The sequence below is a fragment of the Fringilla coelebs genome (genome assembly GCF_963513975.1).
Source record: "Fringilla coelebs genome assembly, chromosome: 10".
NCBI lineage: Eukaryota > Metazoa > Chordata > Aves > Passeriformes > Fringillidae > Fringilla > Fringilla coelebs.
In genome coordinates, this window is record NC_140036.1 from 9,260,713 (window position 1) to 9,285,172 (window position 24,460).

Here is a 24,460-nt window from a genome sequence, read left to right on the forward strand (position 1 = left end):
AACCCCAGCAGAATTCCAGGAGATGAGAGATGAGATATAATAATGAGATCCATTATTATATCTATATTACTGAAAGGAACAGTCAGAAATCTGGCACGCAGGCAGTGTGAAATCAGAACAAAAACAAACCTAATCAACCTTCAGAGTAACTGCCCAAGTCCAAAAAGAGCAAGCCAGCAGACTGTGTACAAAAGCAAGGTTATGGAGGAGGCCAGTCTGCTCCTTTCTGTGTGCCTGTGGCTGCGTTGGCTCGTGGCGTGTTTACAGACTGACTGGGAGAGAGTGAATTGAATAATGCATTCCGCAAGCAGCATAAATATTTTTGCTGCTCAGCCAGCTGGATGTTAACTAACCTATTAATATTTAGTTGATGAATATTCACCCATACAGATGCTTTCATTGGTCTAAGTGCTCCAGCATAAGTGGATAGCTCTTCTCCACACCCTATTGAATTCTGAAATATCTGAAGAAAATAAGCTTTGAAGGTGACAATGAGAAAGCATCAGCGAGAGTGGAAGAATCCATTTCAGCATGTTGCTGGTATGTGGAGTATTGTGCCAGTTGTCCTCAAGTTTCCAAGGTGTGCCAAGTGATTTTAAGGTCATGCTGGCAATAGGAATCTTCTTCCTTTCAAGCTGTGGCCCAACCAGTGGCCAGCAGTGATATTGGAGATCCACGCAAGAAATAGAGAAATCAGTGTAAAACAAACACAGACAAAGCAGCTGTATAAATGAGGCACAAAAAAATAAATTTCAGACAGACACAGGCAAAAGATGTGCTTCAGAGACAAACTTGCTAAACCACAACTGCACCAGACATAGGCCCTTCCTTTCTTCTTGACAACATGGAATTGAACAGGAGGAATTCTTCAAACCTTTGTAAAATAACTCAAAATTTTTTTAAATTGTAATGAAGCTTGGAGTTGTAATTACTTGTTATTCATGGTAAAGGAGCACTGTCAATGTGAAAAGTGAGACTGTGCTATTGTACCAAATCTGTCTGGTAAGTCCAGAAGTGTTCAGTGCTTGCCCACTAAATACAAAAAGCAGGTGCAGGGTTGGGAAGAGGGTATATGAAACATGAGGAGAATGAGCATATTGATCTGAGTAGAGTCATAGGCTGAGAGGTGCTTCCTCAGCCATATAAAGGAAATGTAAGGACAAAAAAATTTCTTGGGCAGAAAAAGGCAGATCCTTTTCAGGAAAAGAAAGTTTCCTCCAGACCAGCTGAACATTGGGGTAGTACCTGGGTGTCAGCATGGCTTAGATATAAATAGTTTCATCCAGGCCTCCTGAACTGCATGGTCACCTCGTGTCAGTGTGTACAATAGTAACCTGTGCTGGAAATCAATGGGGAACTTCTCAGAAATTACTCCATATAAAGCAGCAGGAGGAAAATCAAATAACTGTCATTTTTGTGAAGTTCTTCTCTGAAATGGAGCTTTCTCTCAAGGCAAACATTGCTTCTGTTATCATCTTGATTCTGGGCAGCTGACTTTGCCACTGCTGATGTTTTGATTTGTCTCCTCATCCTACTTTATATCTCTCAATTCATTGCTACTGACATGAGATTCCCAAGTTTTTTTGGTGTCATTCCAAATCCCCAAGTGTGACAGCATCCTCATCACTTTTACATATCTCCTTTATTTTCTGGCATTTCATGCTTTCCTTCAGCACAGTCAGTCTTTGGGCTGTCATGTCCCTCAGCTCTGGGATGGAGAAGTGAAACCAGAAGCCTCTCTAGCTCCCTTAATCACTGCTGTATTACATGAGGAGTAGGAAAGGTGCTGGGGAGCAGGGGAGTGGGAAAACAAGAATGCTTCTTTTGTATTCCTGACTGCTGTTTTATGCTCTGTCCTTCAGAGATGCCAGAGCAAAGAGGCCAGGACATGGCATGAGTCCTGCCTGAATCCCTCTTCTGATCTCAACTTCTGCTCATGATTCAGCCGTATGTCCAAGACTTTAACTCATTACTGAGGCTGGAGTCTCCATTTCAAGGGAATCCTGGATCCACAGTGTTTCAGCTTGCTGCAGCAGTGCCCTGCTCCTGCTCACAGGTGTTTCTCCCTCTCCCTTTCAGAGTCTAAGTCGAGTTGCCGTCTGGGTCGCTCCGCGTCCACGTCAGGAGTGCCTCCTCCGTCGGTGGCGCCGCTCAGGCAGCCCGGCGAGCTCCAGCCGAGCCAGGTACCATCGTTAGCCAATCGGGAATGACTCCATGTGCTGCAACATGCCAAATGTCCCCACCTCTCTGTCTTTCATTTGTTACAGTAAATTGTTCTTTTGCTTTATGTCTTTATTTTCTGTGCGTGTGCGTGCATCTGTGTGTGCGCGTCTCTCATCGGCAATGAAATTCCACTGGCCGCAGCCAGCAGAATTTTCTTTGCTCTTAATTCCTTGTATCTTTTTCTGTCTTCATTCTGTAATATAAATGTAGTAAAACTGTACAGTATGAACTGGCTGGGTTTTTTATTTTTTCATGCTTTCTGTACTTTTTTACTGTCTTAAAATTTATCAAACTTTGATAAATTTAATCTATGTTTTTATGTAAATTTCTTTTAAATGTCTTGTCTAGAGCACTTACACCAATGTTGTCAATGACTTGTACATACTTGACTTCTGCCCAGTTGTACTTTAATATTTGTGCCAGTCTCACATCTGGTTGGAGCTTAATGCATGATTGTATTACACTGTGATTTATCACTGTCCTGAAAACTGCTCTTACAGCAAGTGATTTTGTTTAGTTGAGGCAGCTAGAATCTCTTCAGCTATAGACCATGTAATGCTTACAGGACTATTAAATAGTCCACTGTAGTTATATTTATTGTATATTGTTAGGAATCAAAAAAAAAAAACCAAATCAAAGGAGCAACATCTCCTTTTATCTTAAATAGAGATAATTTTTTTGTCATTGGCAGAAACAAAACTGCCACATAGGAAAAAATGAATGTGTTTGGGTTTGGCAAATTTCTCCAGTAGAGAGAAAATGGAAAAGAAATAAAGACATGGGAAACCTATACTTACCTTTATTTTATATGCTAATACTGATATTGTAACATTTTGTTGCACAGACCTGTATTATTAGTTTGACAGAACTAGCTGAGAGTAGCAATTGAAAGAAGAGGTTTTGCTTAAACATCATGTGAATGGCTTCTGTCAAAGCACTGTGGCACTGCATCACTGGTGTGTACATGTGGGGTGTGTGTGCACTAGGAGACAGGAGCACAGATGGATTTAGGTGCACTTGCATATGTGAATGCACACACAGGCACCCTTATTTTGACGGAGAATTTTTGTCTGGCTTTCAGAGGGTTAGTCCCCAAAATACTATTGAACGTCACTGAGGTTTGAGTGGAAATCTCCCTGAGGACTGCTTTGCAATAATCACATAACTGTGTTTGTATCTTAGTGAGTTGCTCCAATAATGTCTCGACCAAAGCAAAGACCACAAGAGTAAGGTTGATTTACTCACTCCAGACAGCCAGCAATTTGTTAGGAAGGTTATATTTGGATAGCCAAGTCTGTACAGGTTACAGCTCTGTAACCTGTGTGAACTGATATGATTGTATTTCTTCTGAGTGCTGCCAGACATGAAGACTGAGAGAACCCTGAACACTTCTAAAGCATATTTTACATAAGCAAATCATATCTATAATGGAGATTCAAAATGATGGCCCATTTAAATAACACATCAAGTGTTCCTTCATCTAAGGAAGAAATTAGGGTAATTGTACTTCCAAAGGTTTTCAGTGTCCCAGTGTTCATGTAGTATATATTTTTGATTAAATGGGTTTTACAGCACTCCTGATGCTTTGCTGTTTACTCAGTGGCAAAGGCACCTTGGGTGTTTTGAAGGGATTTTAGCCTGTCAGTTTATACTAAGAACTAAACAATAAGCCTTGAAAGCAGAAGCTGATGTGATAGAAGAGATAATGAGCCTCTTAGAAGCTGCAGCCAGGGTTCATTGAAACTGTGGAGGGAAAAATCCACCTCAATTCATACAGAAGAAAGGAACAAAGATGATAAGAGGAATTTTCAAGTGACTGTAGGAAGGTGATCTTGTTAATTGAATAATGTATGGTATGGTCATGACTTCATGAAAAACAAGAAAAACCAGTACAAGCTTTCTCTCCTTAAGTCTTCCCTTCAGCTGACAATCTCTTACTGTCCATCTATTATGTTGCCATTTACTATGATAGCATAACTTTTAAAGGTATGGATTTAGCCTGATTTCAGAGGAATGACATATCTCCGTGGCAGATACAAACATTGATTGTTCTTTCAACACCTAGTCTATCTTAATGTGCAAATAATGGTTGATGGGTGAGATGTGTTTCCAACAGCTGGGCTGTTAGCCCATTCTCAATCTGCTGGGTTGTGGCATACAGGGTATCTATTTTTATGTGCTGTGGCTATTGATTGCATTGATACTGCTTTCCTTAACAGTATCATAATGAGCAAATTAGACTTTCCAAAAGATTAAGGAGATGTACCATGTTATTCCCCACTTTGTTGATCAGATGGGCACAGCTAACATTCAAACAGGAATATAAGATCTGGGAAAGGACAGATAATGGGTTTTATCAAATCTTCATGGATCCCAGACTTGTGGTTTTCAAAATGCTTAATTTAAAATTAAAAAAAAAAAAACAAAGTTGCAAGTGAGTTCTCAAAACCCATCATTTTAAATACAATTGTTCAAAGTGGTGACTATCCTTAGTAATTAAAAATAGATCTGATCTAAGGAAACCTATATTATAATTCTAATCATATATTAGGTCATTATGTAATTATTGTCATTTAACTCCCCTCTTTTTCTTATTTCTTGTTTGGCTATTGATGTAGAAATGGTGAGGATTAATCATTCAGTATCCACAGAATATATCTATGGTATATTGATGGGAAACAGTAGAGGCACCACCTAAAAATAAGAAGAAATGTCTTATGAGCAGAGATTAATTATATGGGTGGTCTCTGAAGGAGAACACTAAAAATTCTGTAGTGTAGGGGCAGCCAGCATTTACTGAAATGCTGAGCCAGATTGAGAGCCTGCCTTCTGTCCTTAGTTCTGGGAAATGGTGAGGGCATTTGGAAAATGTTGGTTGCACAAAGCAACCTTGGGTGAAGTCATGAATTATCTCAAACTGAAGGATAAACATAAGCTTATCCTGGAACTGAAGTTATTGATTGTGACAGGACAAAGTTTAAAAAATTAAGGAAGTCGCAGAGGAAGTCAGGTGGGGGGCTTGGAACGGTAATAATGGCAGGAGCATAGAATATTTTTGAGCAACAAAAGTGCCTCATAGCTGTATTTCCTAAATGCATATCTAAATAAAAATATCCTACAGAGACAGGTATAAGTAGTGAGAAGTATTCTAGATAGGATGTATTGTCTTGTAAAGAAAGGGAAGAAGGAAATGTTAAACATGCTGAAGCAGGCCATCCTCAAGTGCCAAAAGATAAACCAGCAGGGAAGAGGACCAGACTGTCTGGACAGAGTTTTTGCTGGGACTCGGGAAAAGAGAGAGTTTATGAAAGTTGGAAGAAGGGACAGGCAACTCAGGAGAACAAGGGTGTCATGAGTTTATGGAGGGAGAAAATTAGAGGAGCCAAATCCTGACTAGCACTTAATCGGTCTACTGTCATAAGAGACAATAAAAAATGTTTCTATAGATACATTAGCAGCCAAAGGAAGTCTAAGGAGAATCTCCATCCTCTTTTTGGATGGCAGAGAGAACATAATGACAAAAGATGAGGAAAAAGCTGAGGTACTTAATGCCTTCTTTGCCTCAGTGTTCAATAGCAGGACCAGCTGTTCTCCAGGTACCACCCCCTGAGCTGGAAGATGGACACAGGGAGCAGAATGAAGGCTCCACGGGGTAATGGTCAGTGACCTGCTTAAACACTTACACACAGTAGGATACCATCTGTCTATATTAGAAAAAAATTCTTCACAGAAAGAGCTGTCAAGCAACAGGCTGCCCTGGGAAGTAGAAGAGTCCATTCTACCATCCTTGGAGATATTGAAAAGACACGTAGATGTGGCACCTGGGGACATGGTTTAGTAGGGCTTTTTAGTAGGGCTGGGTTAAAGGCATTTTTCAGCCTAAGTGATTCTCATTCTATAAAGGTATGAAATTGTTCACAGAAAGTTACAGGGAAAGGAGAAATGTAGAGAGCAAAGCAAGTTATATCTTAGAGAAGTGTGTGAATAACATTAGATATAGTAAAAGTTTATCTGTGTTTGGCCTTTATGTGGAAATGAAGGCAAGTAACTGTCTTTTGTAACCATCTGAGTGGACAGAGAACAGCAGAATTTAACCATTTTGAGGGGTTTATGAAGTACAATAAGCAGGGTCCACAGTTGCCCAGTAAGTAATGCCTCACCCATTTTGATGGAACCTCTGTGCTGGCACCTGAGATTTCTGTAGCAGGCATGGTCAAAGGTTTCACCCTGCAGTGGAGAATGCTCAGTTCTGCCACAGGATAGCCACAGTGAACAAAGCTGTTCACCTGTGTAAAGCAAGCAGGATTTGGAGTCACAGGTATCACTGCTGTGCAATGATGCTTCCCTGCCATCCTATCGTTCTGCACATCTTCACCACGGGTAACAAAGGATTCCATTCCATCGATGAGCTCAGATATCCCTGTGGCACACAGGCTAGGTGAGCACTGAGCATGTCTGCCACAAAAGAAGAAAACGTTTCAGGCAGACTCTGGAAGTCCCTCTGCTGGAGAGCAGAACATCGTGCACATAAAATCCTCTCTGTATCACTGCCATGCCTCTCTGAAACAGTCTTCAGCACAGAAAAATCCCACTGATTCCCATTTTAAGAAAAAAAGAGCTCATATAAACACCTTGGGGTTTTTTTTTTCTGCTAATGAACTTTGCAAAGTGAGATTTGTTTTCATTAGTTTGTAGACAGTGATTGGAAAATCCCACACACTAGGCTGCATAGCAGCACAGCAGTGCATGCTTTTAAGATAGGTGGTCTGAAGAAAACCACACTCTTTAAAAACAAAACTACTAATAGCTAGAGTTTCATATTTCAGCTTTCCTGCAAAGCAGAACCTATTTTCAGATAGATTTCCACGAAAGTGTGTTCCTTATCTGCAAATGTGCAGCCTCTCTTCATGCTGCCTGTTAGTTTCTTGCTTGTCAGTGGCCAGGCAGCACTGTCCATTCCTGTTGCCTCCTCAAGGTATGTTATCTTAATTCTGAGGGTTTGTATGCCTCTTAAGGTTTAGTGTATTTTTGTGGGGGACCAGGCAGTGATATCTAGCTCCAATTTAAGCAAGGAAAGAAGATGAAACTTTACAGAGATGATCAAAGTAAAATTCAGAAGCCATGCTGAGATTAGAAGGAATAACTCAGAGAGGGGAATGAAAATACATCAACAGCTGTGAATTAAGGAGTCTCAACGTGCATTGAAGGAATGAAGAAAAAGCTAGAAACTATATCAGCATGAACACTGAAACTTTTTGTGGCTGATTTTAGAAAACTTGCAGCTCAGTTCTCTACTTGCCTGGTATCTGCCTGAGTTCTCTGCAAGCTGAGGCAGCATTTTACTTTCCCCACATGACCACATTGATAAACATGGCAGAAGGCACAAGATGGACAAACTAACCATTACCCCCCAGAATTCAGGACAGCTCTCACTTATTTTATGATTTGTATGAATATAATATGGCAGAGGGGAAAGGACTCCCAAGAGTGGACTTGACCATTGTCTTGCACCAAATGAAGGGAATGCATCAATTGTTTGTATGAGAATGTGTCTTTGATAGACAAGAATTTTAGATACAGGTTGGCTCCTGAAACTTTAAACTAATACTTTGGAATTAAATTTTGACAAGTACTGAGTACTCTTCAGCAGCACAGCTCCATATTTGTCTCATGCCTAGGTTTCCTCTGTATTGGGTCAGTTAAAAATCACAAGCCCAGCTTGTAATATCTCTAGCTTTAGTTGTGAATACAAAACATATTACAGTCTTTGTGTGCCTTGTAAACATTGTGGTCACCCTGTAATTAGTGAATGCTGGGAATGCAAATTGTTACCATTATGGCTATAATTATTTTTGAATAATTATAGCCATAATGGTAACAATTGCACCTAGACACAGTACTTCCCCAATGAATTGACATTATCATGCTTTAGTTGGCAAATGTGCATCTGAAAGTGAATACTCTGTGAGCATAAACAAAGCATCTGTGCTCTTCTATTATTCTCAGCTTAAAGTTGCCATTTTTTTCCCAGCAGTAGTGCACAAGAGTTCAAAGAGTCAGCAAACAGCCTGCAGTTGTGGGGCACAGTAGCAGAGCTGGGTTCCTGATTCTGCAGTTGATGAATTCTGCTGCTGAGAAATGAGCACCTATAAATCAAGATCCGCTGTTCCGTATCTGACCACAGCAGTCTTTCTTTTAGCTTCCATAATATGAAAGAAATGCAGCCATTGCAGGTAGATGGAGAACTCTGTGGACTGAAGTAGTCCTTCATCCAGTTTGATTACTAGGGAAATGTTAGTAAAAAAGTAAATTGTGCTAGCAAGAGAATTTGTGTGTGTTACACAGCATGGACCCATGTCAGCACTCAGTACTGTCAGTCTGTGCTACATGCACTCCTTGATGAATCTCAACCCAGAACTAGCATCAGACTCTAGTGATTCTGTTGTTTTGGCTTTTATCATGCACAGGATTTGCAAAGAAAGAATCAACTTCTGTCATCCTTGCCCTCTGGACCAAAGGGAAAAATTATCCCCGTTAAAGATCTCGGGGGTCATGCAGTCCCAGATTTCTGTTCAAAGGGACTTTCTAACTACTGTGCTAATTGCCACTCTTAGAATTTTCTCTGTCCTCTTTCTCCTCTAATTTTCAAAAGTTCTGAAGGTCTGTTGTGTATTTTGGACATAGAATAGCAAAACATACTAAACAATTCATGGGACAGTGGCAACGCTTTTCCTCCCCCTGTGTGTGCATGCCAAGTGTTCCTCTTGAGCCAGTGCAATGCCTCAGAGATGTCTGTCTCTGTGCTCCTGGAGCCAAGGTTATGGTTGCTCCTTTTTGATACTTGATCTTTTCCTTCATCCAAAAAAATGTGTCCACAGTGTGGGAACAGTCCCATGCTGCTTGCTCTGTAATCAGAGCCCCATGGGGCTTTGGTCTGGACTTTCTATACACTATTTATTACTTTGAATGGTAGCTTCTATTTTTGACTGAGAAGATATTCACTAAAAGGAACTTAATTACTCCTTATGTTTAGCCATCACATTTATTAAGGCTTGGGATTGTCACTGGATACAAAACCTGCTTAATGTTGGCCACTAGGATCTACCACAGTATTGACTGTGGTGGTGTCCAAGAGTCACAGTTATTTGTTGGTAGACAATATGCATGGAACAAAGGCTGCTCCTGCCCCAAGGATTCATAAGTTCAGTGTAATAGATGAGAAAGTAAGAGGTTGCAGATGGAAGTATATTGGTAAGGGTATGACTCTCAATTAAGGAATTGCTTAAGGTTTGGTTCTTGTGAAATTAGAAAGTGCAAAAAAACTATTTGGGGTGCAATCTGCTGTGTCTGTGACAGTGATTTTACATCATTTATGTGTCACTGATACAATTAAATGCATTTGAATGTCTAAAAGTGGAAAACTAGGTATATTTTACTCAGAACACTTTAAAAATTATGCCTCTCTCTCAAATGGCCCTGTCATGGAGAAAACTTCAGTGTCAGCAAAGAAAAAGGAATGTATGTGTAGACTAAATCTTGTGAACGCTGGCTTTGCAAATGGCAGGGGGAAAGGAAATCCTCTGGCTCCTACCTGGGAGGATGGACAGGCATGGAAGAACCCACAACAAAAGAAGCCTGTGGCACAGGCACTTCACTGATGGGACAGGGGCCAATTTTACCTTGAGATGATGTCTGGATTTGACCAGTGTGTGTGTCCTGGGAGTATTTAGAAGCCTGAATCCAGAGCCGTAGGACATTACTTTCTTGTTCAGACAGAATGTTCATGAGAGTGAGGGATCTGTCACCCTGACTGCTGCCACCTTGAAAGGAGTGCCAGGGCATGAGGCATGAACTGTGTCCTGCAGTGTCACACAGCCCTCTGGGGACTTTGCACGGTAAGAATCTGTCGGATTTTTGATTTATGCGATTTGTGCCTTTCTAAAGTGCAGCAGAACCCTGTGCCCACGAGAGGGAGCGGTTGGATTACTTTCCACAGCTCTGGGTTTTTCCCGCAAAGACACATCTCTTGCACGCATGAAAACAAAATTCTGCTGTCGATAGTCCAGCAAAATATGCTGTCAACATTTTGGATGAGAGCAACAACAAGAATGTTAATGCTTTGGGGAAGGCTCCACATTGCGTTGTGTTGAGTTTCAGCTTGAATCTGACCTTACCTAATCAGTGCATGGGTCCAGAGCAGTGCAAACGGTTTCTAAATACGCAAATTGCAAATAGAGAGCTCTTATTTAAAAAGTAAAATACATTTTTTAAAACATGAAAATAAACTGCAAACCTTGAAGTAGATGGAATTGTCACATCCATTATCCCCCACCTCCAAGGCACACCTGACTGATTGGCACGAGAAGCAAATGTGTCCAAGCTGCCTTTTGCTGGCAGGCTAGCCTGCTACTGCTGTCCCAGCATCTTTTCTTCCTCCCTCAGCTGGGTTGGTCATGCAGCAGGAGCAGGCCAGTGCGTTGCTTTGCCAGGACTCTGGTTTAAGTGTGGCCCCACACTGTGGAGCAGCCTCAGTGCCACGGCTGAGGGGACAGCAGGCACAGGTGGATCTGAGCGTGCACTGCTGTCACCAGAGGTGCTAAAGCCCAACGTGGCTTTGGTGACTGTCCTTCTCCATAAGGGTCATAGCATGGGGTTTAGGCATAAAATAAGTGTGTCAGGGGGAGGAAGTAATGGGTGAAAGCAGGTCAGCTGTAGAAAAAGTAACCCCACAGTAAGAGGGTGTCAGGTGTGGGAACAGAGTCACTGGTCTGAGAACCACACCTCGAGTCTGTCATCCTGCCTAGCCCTGGAGTGCCTGCATGGCTGCCACTATTTCAGGTGGGATGGAAGAGAGGAGAAGAAAGAGTATTCCATTCCTTTACCCTGATATCTTATTCCTACATGAACTTTGTAAGCCTGAAAACAGAAGGAGGTGAGCTCCGTGACAGAAATTGTTGAAACCTTTCAAATGCAATGATAGTCTGACAGAGGATGAAATAACAGCATTTATGAGGTTTTCACTTTCATGCTCAATACTTTTTTACTATCCTTACCTAGTTGTTTCTCAGATTGGGAGTTATAGTTTCTTGAACAGGCACAGGACAGACACGAGATCTCACCTGTGTGGTCAGAGGTTTCAGGGGGTTGCTATGTTGTGCCTGGTTTTGATAGAGGTGAGATGGTGTGTTTCAACACTTTGAAAAACAGTCAACTCAACAGAGAGATTTATGGGGACAGATGTTGCAGCCAATGCAGCACAACGAAGGTGGTTGTTCCCTGGAATTTAAGGTACCCTCCAGAACACCTGGGAGTTGATGCCAACTCTGTGTCTCTGGAGTCTTAGTGCTTGAATGTGGGGCCAACAGCCAAGAATGGCCTCTGCACCCTTTCTTTTGAGAGTCAGATTTGAGCATGGGTGTACAGAGTGGGATCCACAGGAACTAGTAACTAATATTTCCAGTGAGACACTCATGCAGGTTAATGACAGAGAGAGATACAGCCTTGAAAGTCTCATGCCTCCATTGATCAGCTGTGCCTGAGCTGTGATTCTTGCAGCTTGCTGAATCAGTGAGACCACTGCGTGTACTGCCTAATGCAGAAACTGAAAATTATCTGGAAGTTCTTCATCTCATTTTTAGCTGCTCTTACAGCACTGTACATGGTTCTACTAAAAACAGGTAACAGCCAATGCTAAACAAATATATCATGTAGATTGTGTGAAATAATTTCAGTCCAAACGTCAATAAGTTGCCTTTAAAATAATTTAATTTGGTAGCATTGGTAGCATTCCTTCCTCTTCAGGGAATCTCTCTTTAAGGCATATGTAATAAATTTACTTGTTCTCTTCTAAAACTTGTAAATTCACTTCAAAACTTGTTCTGAGACTTTTGTATGCGAACAATTAGTTTTGCCACAGTCCCAGAACAATAGCACTTGCTAAGTTTATTTCAAATGGTCTTGCAACCACTCTTGAAGACATTGTGCCTTGGTTAAAATTTTATTTTAAAAAAACCCAGAAGCATGCAATTTCCTTTTTCCCCACCCCCTTTTCCGTGTGTATTTATGTTTAACTCAGGGCAAGAATTTTGTAATATTCTTAAAGGAAAAGATAGAAATAAAAAATGGCATGAATTCATGAAAGCATGGGTTTATATATAGGCATTCTCTGTAAATGAACCAACCATTCTGTATCCTAGGTAGAACAACCTTATTTGTCCGCTCATACGCATTTCAGTTTCCTCCACACACTCCCACTTGTCCTCCTTTCTGAGCTGAGTGTATTGTACCATGTTTCTGTTGGAACTGCGTGTGCCTGACGCGTGGAACACCCCCCAGCAGCCAGGCTGTCCCCACCGTGTGTGTTGAGTCACAACCATCCAGGCTTTGTTCTCATGGCTGTCACCACCCCACCAGCCTCTCTCGGTGTTTGTGTAGCCTTATACAGGATATTGCACTGACTGTACCTGTATAGTATCTCGTCTGTATACTGTATGCACATAAATATGTATATTCACTCATGGATGTATGTATAGGATGTTTCTCTATCTCTGTATATGTACGTGTGTTTGTTCATAGTCTTTCACTAGAAATGTGTGGCTATTCATATACATTATGTGTATGTCAATTAAAAAAAAAAAGTATGAATGCCAGCACCCACTTTTGATAACCTACTTTTATTCTCATTTTGTCTTGTTAAAACAATGAAAATAAAAACATCATGTATTTTAAATGAGAACTTTAAAAGATTATTCTTTTTACTAATTTTTAAGGTTTCCAGTTTCTCAGATCCAAAATGGGAAATGTATTGGTGTTTCTCCTGACAGTTTTCTGTAGGTGAAAAATATTTGGAAACAGCTCAGTCTGTGTAGTTTTGGCTGTCTGTATCTTATGCAGATCAAGTGCTCCAAGGTTTAGAAATGCCCTAAACCAGCTGGACTCTTGTGTTGCAGATCCCAGCTCTATTCACATGAGGGAATTGCTGTCAGTCTAGGGGTAACTCACATGCATAACACCTTACATAAATAGATACTGAATATAGAATGGCCTCAGGTTGGAAAGAAAGTTCAGGTGAGCATTAGGAATGGATAAAAATACCCAACCTTATAAGTGGATTTTATGGGAGCATGGCAGACTATTTTTCAGACCTCTTACCCCTTGCAGTTCACAGTAACATGTAATTGCCAATTGATTAAGCATTTATTAAAACAGCTAGCTATCATTTATTAGCCCTTTGTAAAATGAATCACCACACAACTGTATGTAGGCTCAGTTATCTCGCCTTGAGGCAGCAAAGCAGTGGCTTATCTTAAATAGCAAAATATTTCTGTTAGTCAGGAGGATGACTGATACATGTTTTCCCGTTGAGCATGTGTTTAGGTTATCTGTTGAATTGAAGCTGAAATGATAATCAACTGTGTTTCTCTATGAGACCTATGAGTGATAACTTTTCTCCCTTTACAGTTAATTTTGTCATTGTACTAGCTTGTCCAGCTGGACTAGTCTCAATTTGCAATAAGTTGCTGCAGCAGCCTGGCAGCAGCTACTCAGAACAATCTCAGAAAATGGATCTTTATGCAGGAAATACTGAGGACCTTGTAGGGTGATGGATACACTGTAAGGAAGACCCTTCACCCCAACTAAAATTGTATAATAGGAAATCCTTTTCATTTTTAATTCAAAGTTACAGGGTTAAATTCTGACATCACATGCATCAACAGCAAATTCCCCTTTTACTCCTAAGCTGTAATTAGAATGTCCAAGGAATGCTTTCCCTCAACAAAATATAGGAGAAAGGACATATTCCACTGATTGAGACAGGAGTTTATGGGCCAGTGGCCGGATCTTAAGCCTTTACAAGTCAGTGGCAGTTAGTGGACTCTTGGATTCTCTTGGCCCTTCTCTTTTTTTATAGTCTGGAAAAGCACATTTGCTATCTGGTGTTTCTGATCACAGTTGTATAATTCACAATAGCAAAAAATAAAAATGAAAAAAGACAACAGCAATATGCACTTTCAAAATTAACATTGGTCAGATCATGGTTCTTGGCACCAAACTTTAAAACACCATCAGAGAAAAGCAGCACTTTTTTTACTGTTTGAGTTTGCTTATATTACAGATTATAGTGTCCATAGGTTAACAAGAAGCTCAATGTTGTCTTTGTCCTGCACTGTCATTAGCCATTCCTTTTAAGCTGGATATTCAAATTTCCTTCCTGCTCTAGAGATCTGAATTTGAGCACAGCCATGCTGCTGGCATATGCTAAGCTGAGTTTGCCAGGTCACTTCATGGTTGAGGAGCTGCTGCTCTCTGGTTTATTGTGTTAGTGCTGATTCACACACTCTGTCAGCCAGCACCATCCCTTCAGAGATTCCTTTTAAACAGAAAACAGAAACAAGGTACAGGGAATCTCTGAACCCAATGAATCCCATTTTCTAAAGCACACAGATACCAGGCTGACTCTCTTGCTTTATCTCAGCCATTCTCTGTGCTAGGAAATCCTGCCTATATTAGATTTGGCTACTGTATAGTTTAGCCATTCCTGATATAAATCAAACTGCATGAGGTTGCTGTGAGGTAGCATCAGATGTGGTATCTCATACTGAAGCAGGCTCTTACATCTTTGTGTTCTTCAGAAACTCTCGGTATGGTTTAAAACTTTAGCAACTGTTTAGCTGCACTTCAAATTAGAGTTAGAAATAAATGATTAATGAAGATATCTGTCTTTTAATAATGTTTTTACGCATTTTTAAAAGGAAGTTGTGACCACCTAGAAGAGTATGATCATCTTTGAACATTCGGTGTTGGTTTTTAGTCATGTTTTCCTGAACATTTTTCCCTCCATACAAACAGTACAATATTTTGAATGACAGGAAGTGTAATGGTGGGTTGCTTGAGTTCTGCACTTATTCCTTAGCAAAGGCATAGAAGAAGTTTTGATTTTAATGAGTGATCTCAATAGGAATGCACTTTGTGGTGATCCACTGAGATGCATGAGATGACTTTCCACAGTATCCCAAATATTAGTTAATTTACAGGCTCTTCTTTTGAAAGCATTTACAGAGTGTCAGTACATTTTGGGCAGTTGTTTGGTGTTAAAAAAAAAGAGCTTAGATGAAAAGATTATGTTTCCAAATGAGATAATAATGCAGGGTCAGAAAGATCTATAGCTAGACTGGACTGCCAGTATGAAAATGGAAATCAGAACACGGAATTTGTCACGTAAAATTTGCTTTACTAGTAGCCTCAGCAATAAGAGCTGATAAATCTAAGGGCTACTGGAAAACTTGAGGGATAGGAGTATGTTCAGGGCTGGCTCTGAGTAAAATAACTGTGACATTTAGTAATTGAAAGCAATGAATCATGAAACTGGAGGTCTGGAACCAGAGGTGCTGAAGGCTTACTAATAGTTTGTTAATTTAATTTTAGGATCAGTATTAATTGCTCATAAGCTTGAATCTTTGGGAGTTCCTGGAATTCCAAATAATCTTGTCACTTTTGAAGTGGTGGATTAGTCGGGCCATAGAACACAACACTATGTAGTAAAGTCTTTCAGTGACTTGTAAGTTTGAAAAAAGGTGCCCAGAGTTTTTTTACAGTACTGCATCATGTATCACATTGAGTGATAGCGCAGTTTTTGCAGGGACTCAGGTTTACAGTTTTTTCAGGGACTCTTGTTTTCATTTTTTTTTGTAGTAGTATGATTTGAAATAAATCATATTTCCAGGAGTTTAGAAATTTGGAATAATGTAAATCAAAACCTTAAACACAGCAATACAAATGTTATAAGACTCCTAAAATGTGTTGCATATGCTGTTTCATAGGTTGAAATAGCAGGTGCCAGTGAATGCTTTTAATGTTAAATATATACAGGGTAAGATTACAAAGTGTTCACTCGTACACATTTTGTTGAAATAAAAACTAATGTGATGGGGAAATTCTTTCCCATGTTCCTAGAGGGAAAATAAAGATTGATCTTGTGTCCCTTGGAAAGAAGAATTTGTAAGAAGTCAGAAAGGGCAGATTGTGTAGTGATTAACACCTTGTGTGCATACTTGTGCTTGTGATGCTACCATGTAAATGCACAGGATCCTTCTAATGTGGCTGCTGGCATCAGAGGAAAGCTTCTAGAAAACACTTAAGGCACTCCTAGGGAGGAATTTGCAGTTCTGCTGTCCACTGTCCCCAGGGAGCCTTCCTAGGCACTCCAAACTGCATGGAGAGTGTCTGCTTTCACAGCTCACCTTGCACATCCTGCGTGTTCCTGAACAGACTGTCACTTTTATTCACCTTGTATTAATAATCAACTGTTGTTTTGAATTTGACAGTAACAGGAGAATGAGTTAGCAGTACTGAGCTGTATGAACAAGTAACTATCCTGGGCCAAATTATGCTGTCTTTCATGGCAATATTCCTCCAGAATGCCTCTCTCAGAGACAAGGGATTGACTGCAAATTCAGCTTGTAGTTCCATCCTGACTTATGGACTTTTGCAGGCATTGGAAGTAACATTCAACAGCAATGCAATGGTTATAGCTCACAGTTAGCAAGGGAAATCTTGTCCTACATAATTTTCCTAGTGCTCTTCTGAAGTATTTTAAAATCGTTTTTATTGAGGTTATTTTTACTGTTTGTTTAAGCAAACTATAGTCAAATTCTTGGACCCATGAGGTCAGACAGTAAATTCCTGTCGGCTTCAAACGGGTGAGGATCTCTCTGCTCAGATTTTCTGAAACCCGATTCTGGCTGAACTCCTTCCTGCCTTGGACAACTCCCCTTTTGTGAACATGTGCTAAGAGGACCTGCACGTCAAGCCGAGTATCAGATAGCGAAGTCACTGTTGCCGCTTAACATAGCCCTCCAGCGCTTGCCCCGGGGCACAGGACTGCCTTCTAGGAGTGGGATTTCACACCTTCCACTGGAATTGCCTTACCCGGCCAGAGGGCTGGGAGCCATCTGCACCAGAGAAAGTGCCGTCAAGAGTTTCAGTGGCAGAGTTTGGAAACTCCTGTCTGAGAGCAGGCATGAGGGAGGGAGTACCTTTTCCTCCCAGAGGATGGTAAGTGGCTTTCAGAAAGCCTTTCTTCTTCATTTTCTGCAGCCTGCCAAAACAAACCAGCATGCTTGGCTCTGCTGAATGATGTGTAGCACTGCACACAGATTGCACTGTTAGAGACCACTTTGCTTACAGATCCAGGAGACTTCTCCTGCTGCCTTTTTTTATTTCATTGTATTTTTTGTTAGCTTAAGATCACTTTGCGATAGCCTCACTTCAGCTATTGGGCTTTTATTTTATCTATGTTATGCAGTTCTGACAAAGAAAAGGATGTTTTTACACAACAGCCATGATGTGTAATGTAGTTTTTCCCCATTCTTCAAGAGTCAGCCCCTCTTCTCATCCAGCAGGAAAGGGAGATGCTTAAGAGGACCAGAGGCAAACAGCATCTTCCTGAGGCCCATAACCCATGTAATTTCAGCACAAGAAGTGGGAACCTACACTACTAGGAAAAAATTATGAAAACACAACAGAATCATGGGGTCTCCTATTGCCCAGAGCTTCTAATTTCACATGAAATAAGCCAACAGCATTAAAACAAGGCAAGCAAAGAATTTAACAGCCAGGATGTCATGAAACAGAAAGGGTATATGCTGTTGTCTAAAGCTCTCATGTAAACTATAGTGGAAGATATTTTTTAGGTCATTAAAAATTCATATACTATAAAAGAACACCCTGCTCACATATGTGTCCAGAGCACGATCGTGTGGTCACATCAAATATTAGAAAGGGCTCCTTTAAAATGAATGAAAATTGTCAACATTTTCAAACATAGTGACTGTTGATAGACCTGTGTACAATATTTCAGGTACTTCTTCTCCCACGTGGCATTTTTAGCAGCACATATATTCACAGGCACTCATGAAAAATTATAATCACCTTCAATGACAGGATTCCTGAAACACCTCTTAGCACTGGGAATTAGCATGGCTTTATCCTCCTACCACACTTCACCCCAGAGGCCTGACTTTGAAGGAGCAGAGTTGCTCCTGGCACCTCCTCTTGTCTCCTGCCTGCCCAGTGTTCAGGGCTAAAGTTACCTAGGGCTTGGCTCGAGACAAGGGGATATGTGGGGGGCTTATGTAGCACAAATTGTCTTCTTACTGAGAGAGAGCATTATCCATCCATGTATTTATGTAGCTGTTTATGTAACACATGAATAAGTAAAATTTTTCACAGCTAAGAGAGTCCCAGGCCTGGTGCTGAGAATATTTCACTCTATACTTTTGGTTCTGTTCATGGATTTTTCTTTTCACAGCTATCATGTTTTTCATTTGGAAAGGCTATGCTACATGGGATCATTTGGTTTGTATGTACCTTACAGGTATCACAATGTCTTTTTTCTGTGTCATTCATGTGCTCAGGAACTTGCACAGCCCTGCTTGGGGCCTGTCCTGATGCATTTTGCCTGGTGCCCCTTATAGCAATTGTCCAGTTCTTGAAGGGCCCAAGAGTCTCACCTCATAGTGTGGATATTCATCCATAAAAAAATACAAGATATTATATTTTCTATACCTGGTGAAAACAGCTAACCTGTGTGTAAAGCTGTGTCTATCACTAGTTGCTTAATTGTATCATTGGATAATATTTTTTTCTTTTTCTATTTGTAACTATGACTCTCTCTGCCAAACCAAACTATCCTGCTTGGTTACCAACAAAGAAAGAACCATGTTCATTTACATTTCTCTTTCTTGCTGCAAACACCCATGTGTTGAGCACTTAAGTGGAAGTGATGGTGCAGTGTCTCACAACACAGCGAGGGCCAGCAGTGTCCAGCAGTCAGGGGTGGAGGTGCTCAGGTCTGGGCAATAGGAAACAGAAAGAGTCCTCTGTGACACCAGGGGCTTCCTGGCAGTGTGAGTCACTGTCTGTTCCCCAAAACCTGCTCTGAGTTTTCCCTGGGATTATGTGCTTTTCCCAGTAAATTCTGATGTGGCAGAGAGTTATGACATGTACTGACCTCTGGCTTCTAGTCCTGGCCTCTAAGAGTGGTTGAACTGGACACATTCTGCCCATCAAACCTCTGCTCCAAGACAGCTCTGTGGTCTAGCTCAGGGCAATCTCATTGAAGTAATACTTGTATTTGGAAACCAATGGGACTGCTAATTATCTTTCTGGGATAATATGAAATTTCAAACCAATGAGATAGATCAGGCCTACTGCTAATGTAGGCAGACACAAAAATGTACCGTTTTCACTTTGCAGAGAAAGGAACTACTTTGTCTAGCTTGTTTCTTTGACCTTCATAAAGCATTAAAACACCCACCAGAAGGGATCTTTTTTTACTTTGAAGGATTTTAATTTTGCATTGTTTTGAGGATGGGTAAAGTTGTTTTATCTTAGTTGAAGATGGGTTTATTACTTCTTGTTCCATGGCACTACCAACACAGAACCCAAGAGTACATAAAAGATCTTAATAACATTTACTTCCAATGTTTTGGAAATAGAAAAAAGCAGAAAACTGAGAGAAAATAGTAAAAGTAAGGTAAGGCAACCTTAGACTTGTTTCTTCTAAAGATAGCAAAGTTGGTGATTAAAACTGTATGGAAAAGCTCAGTTTTGTATAGTGGAAGGAGTTTCTTACTTTTTGTTATTGATGTTCAAGTTTGGTACAAGCATTTGCTTTGGAGAAGATTTTTGAAGGAAAACTAGAGACTGATGACTAATCTAAGGATGAGTGTGTTTACCAAGAACTTGTCAGACATCCTGGTTTACTCTTGCACTCAGTCACATGCAGGTGAGAGAATTTATCCAACCACCCTATATTCCTGTATGCTTCCTACACATCCAGTCATCACACAGCTTTTACGGCCTGCGTAGGAGCAAGGAATTGAACCTACCTCCAACACCTTCTTGGTGAATGTCCAAATTTCTGGGCCTTTGCCTGGTGTTTTTCTTCACTCTCTTGCTCTTTCTGATTTAAAATAAAAAATTTATAAAAGGTGTCTTACACCTTGAATAATCTAATGAGTAAAAATTCTGTGAAAAAAAAATGGATGTGCAATCAGCAAATTTTGTAATCAAAAGGATATTATGGGACGTAGTTCCTGATACACATCCTGAAATCTCCAGGAGGTCCCTCTTTGCAATCCTAACTTCTGTTTCCAGCTCTTTCTTCCCTCTTCAGTAAGAACAGGCTTTGGGCCAAGACTCTTTGGTCAGAACCAAGTTTTCCTCTCCTGTGCTCTGTCTTGCTGGCTGTTACCTCCAGTGCTGGTGCATTTTGTGCCTGTCTGTGTACATCCACATGTGCAGCCAAGCTCTGACATGCTGCAGTATGTGCACCATTCCTCAAGCACGCAGGGATCTTTCCCAGGAGAGCTGTATAGCTGTAAAATATTTTGAATGCTCTACTTTTTTCCATAAATCAGGTTGTAACATCATTATTTTTTGTGTCTCTCACACTGAACAAATTCCTTGTTATGATGTAGCAGGGCTATTAACAGCCTGGTGCATGGCCAGAGGAGCAGGCTAAAGCCAGAAAGGAGGGAGGAGGTGAGAAAAATTAGTGCTAGAACTACGTGTGAGTGCCATCAGTTCAGTCACCAGGAGGATTAAGCCTAAGACTGCAGTGTTAAACACATTGGCTTTAAACACCTTAGTAGCCCTACTGAAGTCATCAAGGGTTTTCACTGTGATTAACAGCTGGGTTGAGTCCTGGCCTGTGAGCCTCAGTGCCTGTTATTTGTCTAGGAAACACTGAAAATTTACTTAACACACTGGGATTTCATATCACCAACATGGTTATTTGTCATTTCTGTAGTTCATTGATTTGCAGTGGGGATTTCCTCTCAGGTCTGTTCCGCAGCTTCCAGTGGCCATGAAACTTTGTTCCTAATATTTTTATTTTGTTGCACTTAAACACTAAACAACTGGGCAAAACTATTAAAAAAAAAAAACCTTTCGTATTTAGGCTTATTTTAATATTAAAGCTTTTTCTTCCCCCAGGCCTTTCAACATTGTATATGTCCACTTGGTGTATTTTAGCAAATGACTTTGCCCATCCCAGTTCTACATGTTTCCCCTGCACACACCATTAGTCAGTGCAGTTCCAGGGGAGGATGGTGCCAAGTGGACAGTATACCTAAGATGCTGACTTAGCCATCAAACAAAAATAGCATTAAAAAAATCCCAAGCAGACTTGAAAAGCTGCCTCTGGGAAAGTGGGAAAATTCAAATTCTTCACAGCAAATGATTCACAAACCATAGCAAAATACAATGGCCAGTATGAAAAAAGGATTTTGGAGCTGCCTACTCTTGGGTATATTTTAGGCACTGTTTTGCAGGGGGTGGCAGAGTGTCTGTGTAACTGATACTTTCTACAACTCCATTTCTATCTTTGGGAAGTTGCATTTTAGAGCTCAGCATGTCAAAGTGCTGCTTCTGTCCCCTTGAGCACCTCCTTGAGTGCAGGAGCTCAGTCCCACGAGGCACGGTGTTGGCACGGCACTGTGTGTGGCACGGCGGTGAGCGGGGGTGGCGTGGGTGTGACACTGTCACGGGGCTCTCACGGGCGCTGCTTGGTGACACTTGGTGGCTGGAGCACATGTGTGCTGTGGGGTTGGCACTGGCACACGCTCTGCCTGTGACGTGACGGGCTATAAAAGAGAAGGAATTTCCTGGTGCCTACGAGAGGAAATCCATGCTCAAGCGCTGTTGTCGTCAAGCCTGGCGCAGAAGCCGCTGTGCTGGTGAATATTTGTGTAATGAATTGTGTGCAGACTGTGTCCCTGTCCTTCCCCACGGAGGAGGACCCAGCCAAACTGAAGACACTGCTGTGTAAGTACTGACCCACCACTGGTGAGCAGAGTGGCACGAAATCTGGGTCAGGCAGAGCCTCTGCAAAGATCTGTGGAGTGGAGCCAAGGGGTGGGAGGGGAGCATCTCCATTTCAGACAGGGAGTTTTGGACCAAGCCTGGTCACCTAAAGAGAGAAAGTCTCTTGGCCATGGCAGATGCTGTGCCTCATGCCCACGTGCACCACAGTAAACATTAGACCGCTCCTGAAATGAAAGACAAGTATTCAATTAAAAGAGCAGGCACAGCAGAATTCCTGAGAAAATGGCTCAGCCATTCAGGAGGACACCTTGCAGATAAATTACCAGTGTAATTCAAAATTCATAAGTACATTAAAGGGCAAAAATCCATATTATGGTTTAAACTTTTTTTACTCACAGTACTATCTAGTGTATAAGGTAAGCATGGTTCTGTGATAAAAGTCTTTTATCCTCTTTTGCCCCCATTTTTTTTACAAAAAATATTGACATTTCTGTATTCTAATATTTTTCTGTTTGAGCACATAATTTTTTATTACTTTTTCTGGTAGGCTTTCTTAAATTTATTCCTTTTGCTTTGTTTTTTGCTATGAATCGGAACATTTGCTTAATCTATTGTCAATAAATGCTAAATAGGCTTCAAACTGAACACAAAAACTACTGAGATCCAAAGAAGCTGGATCTATAGGGGATTCTGTAGGGGATTCTAGGCAAATCAAGCCCCAGTTTAGGGTCTTGGTGTATGCCCATGCTTGGCATTCTAAGATTTGTGAATGCAAGGCATATGCGTTATTAAGTGTATTCAAATACCCTTAATAATAAAGATACATTTTCTTCATAAACCTCAAATTCTGCCAAAGTATTGCTGTACATGTTCATTTTCATGACAAGAGCAGAGATGTACCCAGACAGCCCCTGTGAATCTACCATGTGCATTTACTTACACACAAATCCTTAACTCTTGGGGAAAAAATGTGGGGACATTCAAGACATCACATTTGCAAAGTAAGTGCTCAGAGGAACTTTTCTGAGCTGCAGGTACACAGTGATGTCCAAAACCAATGAGCCCTTTCAGAAGAATTTACTATTAGTGATTTCTGTTCCAGTCTAAAGCCTCTGAAGACGCATTTTCAATTGTGAACTCCCCACTGAACTCAAATGAAGTCACATTCTCAGCTTCCAAGGGGCTGTGACATGTACTTACAGCTAAACATATGCTAACCTCCCCTTTTGGATCAGGATCACGTTCTCCAGTATTCCACATGCATGAAAACATGGAGTTTCTTAACTCTTGTGCCTTCCAGTTAATGAAATATCACAGAGTAGGATAGGTTAATCCATATAATTTGCATGGAGTTCATTAAATCCTTTTAACAAAATTTAACAGTTATATTTAGCTTGATACTCAGAAATGTTAACACCCTGCTTTTAATGTGACAGATTGGATTTGGAAAGCAATATAAAACATGGGTTTCAGTGTGTAGAATTTTTTATTTCCACAACTTAAGGATGTTGTTAAGATCCATGTGCCTTTTTAAGATCTATTGTACCATTTAAAATCCAACCAGTGCTAGATTGCCAAAACCATTTATCTTTTTTAGATTTTAGTGCTGTGGAGAAGTTAAACCTGGGATCTTCTCTTACCTTTTCTTTTCTTAAAGAAATAGTTAGAATTAAAGACTAGCTCTGTTTCTTTTGTCAGCATAGAGATTTTTATTCATAAAATTAGAGTGTTTCAAATAGGACTAAGCTAACTTTGCAAAGAAAAGCCATATTTAATCTATGACCAAGGCAATTATTTGTATGTTTTTTCCCTCTTTTTTTTTTCTTCCTCCATCCACCTCCCCCAATAGGTGACATGCATGCAGTGGTTGCAAGGGGACCATACGATGCTGGACATGATTGAAAAAAAGCGCTGCCTCTGCAAAGAGATCAAAGCTCGACAGAAATCAGAGAAAGGACTCTGCAAACAGGACAGCATGCCTATTTTGCCAAGCTGGAAAAAGAATGCTGGGACCAAGAAATACAGCCCTCCTCCTTATTCCAAACAACAAACTGTTTTCTGGGACACTGCAATTTGACAGGCCTGTGGAGGATGCCCTCTCCACTGCGTGGCACCAAGCACAGGTAGCCTGCTTTCTTTAAAAGGCAAAGGCTCTAATCTAAGACTTATCTGCAGGTGGTGAACTTCCTAGGAAAAAACACACCAGTACAGTGCTCACCTGTCAATCAAGAGAGAGATTTAAGTTTCCGACTGGATTAAGGCATACATATTTATCCAGGATTTTTTTGGATCCAGAAGATATCAAAATGTAAATATTTCACCAATATATTGAAAACACCCAAACTAATACACTGTTAAAATATATAAATATATATATATAAATTCAAAAATTTATGGAGAATTTTAC

General features: G+C 40.7%; 1 protein-coding gene across 1 annotated transcript in view; it reads left to right on the top strand.

Annotated features, from left to right (window-relative positions):
• The window catches only part of NYAP2 (neuronal tyrosine-phosphorylated phosphoinositide-3-kinase adaptor 2), a gene marked incomplete at its 3' end in the record, with an annotated part of 121,262 nt that extends 97,132 nt beyond the window's left edge, over positions 1–24,130 (top strand). The window contains exons 5-6 of the mRNA XM_084212457.1: positions 2,080–2,183; positions 23,903–24,130. Coding sequence (XP_084068583.1) covers positions 2,080–2,183; positions 23,903–24,130 — 332 coding nt within the window. The remainder of the gene's footprint in view (positions 1–2,079; positions 2,184–23,902) is intronic.
• Between the last annotated feature and the right edge of the window lie 330 nt (positions 24,131–24,460).